The sequence below is a fragment of the Poecilia latipinna genome, unplaced genomic scaffold (genome assembly GCF_001443285.1).
Source record: "Poecilia latipinna isolate Pla-1442-1.1 unplaced genomic scaffold, P_latipinna-1.0 Scaffold861, whole genome shotgun sequence".
In the NCBI taxonomy this organism is placed as follows: Eukaryota; Metazoa; Chordata; class Actinopteri; order Cyprinodontiformes; family Poeciliidae; genus Poecilia; species Poecilia latipinna.
Window position 1 is genome coordinate 73465 of NW_015113477.1, and position 10310 is coordinate 83774.

Genomic DNA, 10310 nt, shown 5'->3' on the forward strand with positions numbered 1-10310 from the left:
TTTCCTAAAAAGAAAAAAAAAATTTTTTTTAATCTTTTATTTTAAAAAAAAAAAAAAAAAAAAAAAAAAAAAGGGGGACGGGGGGAAATTAAACTTTTACTTAATATTTAATAGGGAATTCCCTTTTAAACTGTGTTTTGTGTCTTTTTCCACAAGTTCTTGCTGTAGTTTGCTGGAATATTACTGTAACCGAGTCAGACTTGTTTGCTCGAACCACCTTTTCATCTCGGCCCACAAATTTTCTTGAATGATGGCCGCTACAAGACACTGACTTTGCTGTCCTTTACCTCGGTTGTCGCTAGGGCTGTAGTGATACAATAATCTCACAATACAATACGATACATGATATTCTGCTCACGATACGATATATATTGCGATATTCCGCAAACAATACAATTCAGTACACTTTTGTGATTTTCTGAAAGATTTTAGAGGGACAGAGTGATTTTGGTGACATTTTGTGACTGCTATAGAGTTGGATTGAATTAATTTAACTGAAAACTGATTAAAACACCAACCTGGCTCTGGTTGGACATGGACACAGACTTAAAGTCGACAGCTGGACAAAATGAATCAAAGAAGTGGTGAGAAAACATGTTTCTTTTAATTGAAACAGTACAAACTGTAGCTTACGTGCATTTGTAAAGTAAATAAAGTGCACCAAGTACCCTGCTCTGAATAGTTTGATACCTTTTTAACCTTGACACTTAACATCTGAAGGAATCACTCTAAGCCTGATGACCTAATCACTCTCCCGGTTAAGCAAGCAGTGAGTGAGCAAGGTGACAGTTGGATGTTACGATACTTGCGGATGAATATCGATTTTTTTTCTAGGAAAGAAAATGTCGATATATATCGCAAAATTGATATTATTACACAGCCCTAGTTGTCGCTAAGTCTAACTAAGTTTTTACTCCCCTTTTGGTGTCTTTAGATCACTATTTCCACACAAGTTTCTTTATGATGCCATCTGTTTTGTGAAGCGCACCAGGCCCTCCTGCAGCAAAACCTCCTCATAGCATGATGCTGCAAATCTAGCGCTTTGCAGTTGGCTTGCGATTGTCAGGCGTCCCACTTTTTACTCTAAATGTGACGGACAAACCCTTTAATTAATCACACTCTCCTCTCAGGATTCTGGGATAAAATAGAAATAATTTTGGTAATCCTTTCTGATTTTTGAAGAGAAAAATAAAAGGTATGTTTATGTAAATAATTGCCTTCTGTTTGTTTGTGTGTGTGTGTGTGCGTGTGTGTGTGTGTGTGTGCGCGCGCGCTGATGGCAGTGAGTGCTGGCGAAAGGTCAGCAGCATGTAGGGTGGTCTGCTGTGGCAGGCTCCAGTCTAATTGTCTGGAATAATTGAGCTTCAACCAAGTGTAGAACAAATCACGCCCAGGGACTAATCCGGTCTTTTCTTTGCTCAAAAGCTTTCTGGGGGTTTTTATGCTGCCGTTGTGTCTGTGGGCGTGGAGATTAGCCCTAATTTAAGAGATTGGTTGACAAATTCTCAGCCAAAAAACATTGACAGAAACATGAAGAGCGATAAGTGGCTTCAGTGCAGGATCATCCAGTAGTTGTTTGTTTCTTTAATGTCCAGCTACTAACTGTTACTTGATTTAAATTTATGTTTTTCTCTAAAAGAATGATGGTCAAATGAAGGCAGGTTTTGACCATTACCATTGTCAGTAGGCAATTTGAGAAAAAAATTAAGGTGAGGTAGGTTTATATATATTGCACATTGTCAGCAAAGAGGCAGTTCAAAGTGCTTTACATAAATTAGAAGGAAATGCAACAAAACAACAAAACAAAGGAAAGAGCAAAAGAAAAAAAGAAATCAAAAAGCATAACCCCATGTTTAAGAATAAATAATCCGTGATTTATAAACTGAAATGAAAGAACATCCTTAATGTCTTATTACAATAAAACATCAACATTTTTTTCAGTCTTTTACCTTCTCGGGTATTTTTCTGTTGTAAATATTAACCTTGCTTTCTGGCGTCCATTAAGGCAGCAGGCGGTGGCGATGTGAGGTTTAAAAAGCTCAGGTCCATCAGAAGGTGACGTTAATCAAATAAAACAGCTGTCTTCTTATATTTGAACTTTTGAGCACTCTCGGTTTATCAAAAGTATATCTGTATGTTTATCTTGTAAGCTTTAATATGTTCATGGACTAATTTAAATGCTTAATTTGCCCTTTTGGGGTTGATATGAATTTATCGTGGGGTAATATGACTGTGATGCTGGAGGCACAGTGACTGGGTGGAGTAGTTTTGTTTTCCTGTGGGACAGTTTGTCGCTGAAATGATTGAACTGCTTGACTGAACGTGCTTTGTTTTCCATTTCAGTCTCATCTCTACAGACCTCAGCCGTATGACCGACAGCGAGCGAGACCAGATTGACCAGGACGCTCAGACCTTCATGAGGACCTGCTCTGAAGCCATCAAGCAGCTACGCAGCGAAGGTCTCTGTTGGAGTCGCTTCATCTACATCACTGCTGTCCGTCTCTCATAAAGTCATGTGGCAAAAAAAAAAAAAAACAGGACACTTTGCAACATATGTGGGCGTATTTGCTAAGATTTTTTGTTATGTTTGTTTTTCACATGTTCTGTTGCATGCAGGGATCTTTTGCTGGAAAAGTTCCTGCGTATTTCTGAGTAAATGTTGAACTGCTTTCATCCACAGTGGAGAAGCAGGCGACATCAGCTCAGATTAAGGAACACAGGGTTGCAGTGCTGGACCTCGTTGACATGTATCTGAGAGGTAATTTTCTGCTTCGTTGTTTCATGGCCTATCTGAATGCGCCGAACCCAGACCCGAGCGCGCGCACACACACGCATTTACGACATGTTTGCGTTTGGATTTCAAGGGGTATGCAAGCTGTACTCTGAGCAGAGGGCCATTAGAGTCAAACGAATGGTGGACAAGAAGAGACTGTGAGTATCTGCACGCTTCATTCAAACATCGATTGAATCCGCGTGGGCCTTGCGCTTGTTCTCGGTGCATTCGAGTAAACGCAGGCAATGTGTACTGGTTTCAGATCGAGACTGGCACCAGAACATCCCGGTAAAGTGAAGAAAACCGCGGCGGAGGAGCCTGCAGAGGAGAAAGTTGTGAAGGAGGAAAGTCCTGGTAAGACCGAGAGCAGAGTGAAAACAAAAGGCCCACCTAAAGCAGAGAGGTCTTCTCAGACGACAAAAAAAAAAAAAAGCTACAGTAACAACACGGAACACATGTGGTGAGAAAGTAACACTTCACACTGTGATTGGAAACAATGACTTTACAAACACTTTTCAACAAATTAGGCAACCATGAAGGGGTAATTTATTTAAGTATTTAACTTGAGTGTTGTTGGTTTGGTGTCAACACTGCTGCATATTGTGGAAAATTTTCTGAAGAAATGAATTTGGGGTCTTTATTCGTTGCAAAACATTTGTATCGGCATTAATAGAAATTAAACACCGGAACTAAGTCATTGTACATAATAAATCTGTTTTGTTGATTTTCTAATCGACTTTTATTTCAAGGCTAACACAACTTTAGATTTCTAATTTAGATTTGTCACAAAAATGGGAGCTTGAAATGCATATTTTTGAATTTATCCCACATGTTATAATTTCTAAAACGGAAACTGTAGTTCCGGTGTAATCCGGTTTAAGAGAGTAGTAACTTTTTAACCGATCCTTTTCGTCCTTGTCGTAGAAAAGAACATGTCAGAAGTTCAGGACAGCTCCCTCAACCTGTGGGAGGAAGGCCGGGTGGAGGACGAGCTTTCCCCCGAGGAGATCCAGATGGTGGGCAGCATTAAGGCTAAAAAGACTGACTAAGCAATATGAATCAGCTCTCTGATTTAAAAAAATATATATATATAGTTAATTGCTAAAACTTAAACTATTAGAATTTTAGAGAAACGTTGAGGCTTATTTTTTATTGTGAAAATGGTCAGTTTGAGAGTTTTTACACCAGATAATGTGTCACATTTCAATTTCATTCATCCTGAATTGACGTGAAACATCTTGTTCATCTGTCTGGGACCAGTTGGGAGGATTTAAACGTGTTGTTGTTGTTGTTTTTACTCCAGTTTGAGCAGGAGAACCAGAAACTGGTCAGTGAAATGAACAACCTGGTGGATGAAGTGAGGTGAGTTTGTTCTGGTGAACACAACTGTGACCCGTCCAAAGGAGGACGGTGAGGCTTTGAGTTGTTGTTCAAACCTCAGTTCAGGTGATCTGATAATGTTTGATTTATACGGTATGTTCCCATCATCATTTCTAACGTCTTACGTTTTGAACCTACCAGGCAAATTGAAGGGAAAGTGGTGGAGATTTCACGTCTTCAGGAGATCTTTGCTGAAAAAGTGCTCCAACAAGTAAGACGGCGACCTCCTCCTGACTCCTCTGTTTCTGTCGCCTTAAATTCGGCGTTTATGATTTGTGCGTAAACGTGCTGCCCGTTTGACTTTGTGAAACAGGAAACCGACATAGACAACATTCACCAGCTGGTCGTGGGAGCGACGGAGAACGTCAAAGAAGGCAATGAGGATATTCGAGAGGTAGGTCAAAGTTTTCCACTTTACGTTGATTTCATGTGTTTGGAAGAAAACATCTAGTGGAACTTTTTGTTTGTTTGTTTGTTTTCCAAGGCCATCAAAAACAATGCCGGCTTCCGAGTGTGGATCCTCTTCTTCCTCGTCATGTGCTCCTTCTCGCTCTTATTTCTGGACTGGTACGACGGTTAGCAGCGCTCCTTCAAAGGACTGCACTGGACTGGTTAAAGTCTTAGAAAGCGGCGATGACAACATTTGGACTGAAGGGACGGCTCGCCGTGCCGCAGCTGGTGTTCCCCGTGAAGATCGTCTTCGAGTGGAAACGGTGGCGTGTTTGTCCCTGATGCGGATCTGTGAATCTGGGCTCTGATGGGATGAGTGGACAGAACTCCAGCTTAAAATGGGATCCAGTGGATTGATTATCAGTCGTATTCTACCACTAAAAGTGATAAATGTTTGACTGCAGCTGGTGTTTTTTCTGAACTCCTGTCACATAATGGGAAATTTCCTTTAAATTAAAAAAAAATAATCGACTCAAATGCCCCCTCTACTTTTTTTTTTTTTTTTTTGTGAAAATTAACACCTTCAGTTGCATTTTGATTATTTTTTTGCAACAGTTTTTTTAAGGTAGTGAGTTTAGTAACTTAGGCTGGAATTTCAGGAGGATGAAGATCTGCAGAAAGCCACCGTGTGTCGCTGTTTCCTACGCTAACAAGAATTACCTGCTGAGAGTTGCTGCATGCTAATTTTGCTAATCTACAAGCATTTATGAGTTAAGTTCAGGTCCAGACGTCTGTTGACCTGATACAACCGTCCCAAAAACAGTTTTATTATTGTCTGTTTGTGATCATTGTCTTGCTGAAAAGCCGTCAGACCCAAACTCTCACCTTCAAACGGAAAGGAAAGAGTTGAGGATGTTAAAAATAACCCAGAAATCACCAGGATTTCTGTTTGTATTAAACTGGAAAATGCTGGATCGCCAGAGCATCAGGCTGGACGTTTCACTGTCAGTGCTGGCGGCTATAATACAAATCGAAATAACATTTTTCCTACTGCAAATTAGTAAAACGTGTACCTGTCAAACCCACAATGCCCAGCCAGCTGCACAAAGTCATTGACTTTGCAACACTCTCTCCCCCCTACGCAAGCTCTACTAGCATTACTGCATGGCTGTGGCTGAGCCAGGAAGCGGGGGATTAGCTCCAAAACTCTTCAACTTCACCTTGAATCGACACCAAAAAGCATTAGTCTTTGGTGGTTTTCATGGTTGCAAACACCAGTAAAGACCACCGGTGTATATTTAATTTCACCCCTCTGTGGATCCACAAGTAAGAGAGACCAGTTCAAACACGTCAGTTAAGCTTAAAATGTTTTCTGTAAACTCCCAAATGTTTCACCAGAGTACTTTAAGTCGTTTTAATCTTTAAACATCCAGGCATCAGTTTGAAATGAAAGCACTTTATTTCGGTTGTTCATTTAACATTTTCATGTGGCAAATGCACTTTAATGGTAGTCATCACATTGCTTGGAAAAAAGGGAAAAAAAACGGTACATGTATCCGGGACGGTTCGAGTTAAATGGCAAAGAGGAGAAAGGAAAAGCAGCAGGTTCAGATTGTTCCACTACATCAGGCTAAAACTAGTTTCTGATGGCTGCGAACCGCCGACTGGTGACATTAATCAAAGCAAAGCGCTGCACAATACAGTGTTCTTCACTTGCAAAAAAAAAATAATAATAATAACATTCAGTACAACAGCATTTAAAGTTGTGCTATCAAAAGCAAGTATTTAAGGTACACAGTAAGCCAGCAAAGAAAAGCGTCTGCTGTCCATGTAAAGTGGGAACAATCATTAAGAAGTCCATATAAGAGGACTCAAAACAACACAGTTTAAAATATTTCTTTTGCTGGTACATTTCTGTTAGGTCAAGGCTTAACGATTCACAATATCATGACATTAAAATGTTTCTGCACAGATAAAATCAATGATTTGGGTGGGGGGGTGCAGAGGGGGAGGGAGGGAAACGGCACTAAGTTTGTGAGAAGAACGGATCGGAGGTGTGAAAAGCTGTCGTCGGTGCTCAAAAACGAGATTCGAAGCAAACCGGTCGCCGCCGGAGTCGAGTCGTCCGTGCATGTGCTCTCAGACGGGCGACGCAAACACAGAATGGCTCACGATCTCAGTACTAAAGTGAGTGTATGTACAAAGACGGTGCGCGTGTTTCTTCTATGCCAACCACTCTGTTTTTTTTCTCGCGTAAATAAATGCGCGACGTACGCCATCCAAGCAAACCGCGAATCCACCGAACTGAGCCTCGCCGTGCTGACAACATACGCTAAAACCTCCACAGATTTCCAGCTACTGTACACATCAGCTGACCAAACTACATCAGCAAGGCAGCGTAGCACCTCAGACAAAATAAGATGTTTTTTTGTTGTTGTTGTTGTTTTGTTTTGTTTTTCATCCACAGGATTCGAGGTTTGCTCGAATGGCACAGCCGTGTTATTTATTTATTTGTTTGTTTGTTTATTTATTTATTTATTTATTTTCTGCAGCAAAGGCGTGAGGCCACCTGATCCCAGCAAGGTTTTAGGCCAGCTTCTGGGCGGTCTCCATCTCCTGCTGGGTCACCTTCTCCTCAGACATGATGGTCACCCACGGAGAAACTGACCGAGTGATCGTCTGCTTGGCCATGTTGTAGCGGTTGATGAGGGTGAAGAGGCGCCCGCGGCCCCCGGGGCCCTGAGGGGGGTAGTTGCCGTAGAGCCCGGTCGGCATGCAGTGGCCTTGCTGCTCCGGGAGGAGGTAACACGACACATCGAGTTACGACAGGAAAACAAGCATCAAATCCAGCAGAATATGCAACGATTAAACTGTGACTCATTGGGGCTATTTAAAGATACATGAGAGGAAAGACGAAGGTTAGTGAAACAAACAAAACAAAGCCTCTCTTCCAAGCTGCAAAGCAAAACTCAACCTCCACCAAAAGGTTTGCTGTACAGGAGCTTTGAATTATAATTTAATTAAAAAAAAAAAAAGTTCTTTTCAAGTTCAGATATTAAGTATTTACACAGAAGGAAGGTTTTACCACGTAAACGAAGCTGTCGGGACACGGCTGGTCATACTGGTAGAGCTTGTAGACGACCAGGAACCCCACACACACCAGGAAGGCCAGGGCGCAGATCACCAGCAGGGTCACCTGAAGGTGACAGAAACGCCTCCATGAGAGCAGATGACGGTAAAACTTTAGCCAGCGAAGAGCAGGATGTGGACAAAATCGGACCAAAGGACCCGAATATACATATTGTCTGGTGTAAATGCTTCAAGTAATGAACCAAGGAGGCTGTGTGAATGCAGCTTATAGTTGGAAAAACTTTATAAATACAATTTTTTATAACTTTGCTTAGTTCCGGTTTCACATTTAAAACATCTTTCAGTTCCTGTTTTTACAAATTTCTTCAGTTTCGTCCTTTCAGAGAAAATGACCGTCAGTGGAACTGACTCACCGACATTTTGCTCGTTTTTAGAAAGGGAAAGTTGGATTGATGGATTTCATTTGTTTTGTTAAGCAAACCAATCTCCCTGAATCATTATACAGAACTGCATGAATTATAACTTTTATAAATGATCTAAAAGCCAAATGGCATTTATGAAGGGACTTGTACTCTGACTTACTTGGGTTATTGCAGCAAATTGTGTGCATGCTTAACAAATCATAGATGATCTTATTTGTTTGTCTTTTTGTTCAAACACATTGTCATCAACACATTTGTTGAGCTGAGAAAGACATTTAAGTCAGAATCGGTATTTTTTTTTTATGCAACTTTTCTATTTTGAAAATTCAAGTGGGAAACATTTACCTTGAGGACAAATGTGTACCAACTTTTTGCTTTTTTTTTTTTTTTTTTTTGCTGATATTGAAATTATTTATTTATTTTAAAAATAATTGTTTTTATAATCTCCAAGTCCTTTGAGTTGAAAGACCTCTTTTCCATCACCCTAATCTTTAGCTCTGTCCAGAGATTTTTAATCAGGACTCTGACTCGGCCACTCCGAAGCCTTGCTGTCACTTCCAGTCAGAAGACGGACGTTGGTAACATTAAGATTAATTGAGAGCTAAATTTGCCAGGGCTCTGAACAGCATTTTTGACCAACATGTTGGAGCTTTAGTGGTATCTGAAGCTTAGATGTTTTAAAATCTACACCAATTGATACGTTGAACAAAGACTAAATAGAGGTTTGTTATAAATTCTTGAATTTGTAATCTGATACTTTATTCTATGTCGACTAATAACCATTGCATTTGTATTGTTTGGCATTTATACCAGTACAGGAGCTGCATTGGGACAGTATCAATCAAGCATTTTTTATATATAAATAAATTTTCTCCATAGACATTAACAACTAATGTCAATATTTTAAATGTTTGTGATTTTCTTTGGCTTTCAATCAGTGCTACTTCCAGCTGTATGCTTCTTCCTTTATTTGAAAGGTTAAATAGGAAAACAGTGTTTAAGAGAACACTGATGGAAAAATGTAAATGTACATAAATCATACTTGATATTCTGATGCACATTAATAGGATTTTATGTGACAGACCAGCAAAAAGTACAACAGAACTAGTAAGTGAAATAAGAACGGGTGCATGAAAATAATACCTGGCTTTAGTTGTCGCATGAAAATCTGAAAAGTGTGGCGTGATCCACAGCAAGGGGAAACAGAGTACTCTCTGATTGGACGAGACCAAAAAACCCCAAAAGAAAAAACAAAAAAAGTTTAAAACCAGGTCTGATTTTTCTTTCACTTTTTTTTTTTTTTTTTTTACCAGTGTGCTTTCTTTGACGCTTGACAAAATGTGAAATTCACTGTACTGGTAACAAACCAGCTGGAGCCCCAGCACAATAATGCTTGTAGTAATTCCACCAGCATGAAGCTCTGGTGGCCATCTGTGAGGCTGAACTGTTGATTCTCGGGAGAGTTACGCAACAGCTACTGGCGATTCAGTGTAGCGAGAGAGCGGGATAGCAGAGGATGTGGGAGAAAAGGTGTTTCTAGTGTCAGATATCTGTTTAAGCTATTTTTTTTATTAGCCAGTATAAATGGATATACTGCTGCATGCTCTCAAAAAAAAAAAAATGAAGCCAACAAATGGTGGTTTCAGGGATGTTGTTGTTTTATTTTTATTTTTTTTTTTCTTTCTTTCTTTTTCCCAAACAGAACATCCTATGCAGACTCTCGGTCTTGTCTGGCTTTTATCTGTCTGATCAAATCCTACAGTTGCGAAGCGGAGCAGACGGCACACAAAGTGAAGCAACAGGAGCCCGACTGTGATGAAAGGGCCTGCCGCTCTCTGAGACGGGGACGCGTCTCTCCTTCTCCCACATGTCTGCGCCCTCAAACCTTCGTAAAGGAAGCTCGACGTTCCTCGCGGAGCTGGTGTCCTCCTGTTGTTCCTGAACGTGGAGATAAAGGAGGGAACCCCGTATGCAGACCCCGGTCTCCCTCCCCACCAACCTGCACCGCCTGGGGTCTGTGCAGGTTTAGCCCAACTCCACCTGTTCTCTCAGCGCTCGCTCTGGCTAGAATAACACGCAGGAATCACTAGGTGTGAACGGTGCAGATAGAGGAAGGGGAGGTGGGAGAGAAGTGGAGGCCATCTCCATGGCAGCAGCTGAATTAATGAGAGCCTCAGGGCGGGGTTAAGTGAATCATTATGCATTATGGCTCCCTGTGTTTCTGTACAACATGAGGACGTTGAGAGGTGTTGTGG

The 10310-nt window shown here is 40.9% G+C and overlaps 2 protein-coding genes across 2 annotated transcripts in view; one reads left to right on the forward strand and one right to left on the reverse strand.

Annotated features, from left to right (window-relative positions):
- Positions 1-5080, forward strand: part of stx18 (syntaxin 18) — a 26401-nt gene extending 21321 nt beyond the window's left edge. The window contains exons 3-11 of the mRNA XM_015048130.1: positions 2344-2459; positions 2681-2758; positions 2865-2931; positions 3036-3127; positions 3698-3789; positions 4077-4135; positions 4295-4364; positions 4467-4547; positions 4638-5080. Of these exons, the coding sequence (XP_014903616.1) occupies positions 2344-2459; positions 2681-2758; positions 2865-2931; positions 3036-3127; positions 3698-3789; positions 4077-4135; positions 4295-4364; positions 4467-4547; positions 4638-4733 (751 nt within the window). The 3' untranslated portion in view covers positions 4734-5080. The remainder of the gene's footprint in view (positions 1-2343; positions 2460-2680; positions 2759-2864; positions 2932-3035; positions 3128-3697; positions 3790-4076; positions 4136-4294; positions 4365-4466; positions 4548-4637) is intronic.
- Positions 5081-5983: 903 nt separating this feature from the next.
- The window catches only part of nsg1 (neuronal vesicle trafficking associated 1), an 8721-nt gene continuing 4394 nt past the window's right edge, over positions 5984-10310 (reverse strand). Inside the window, exons 4-5 of the mRNA XM_015048131.1 lie at positions 7629-7739; positions 5984-7330 (exon numbers count right to left, since the gene is read on the reverse strand). Of these exons, the coding sequence (XP_014903617.1) occupies positions 7130-7330; positions 7629-7739 (312 nt within the window). The 3' untranslated portion in view covers positions 5984-7129. The remainder of the gene's footprint in view (positions 7331-7628; positions 7740-10310) is intronic.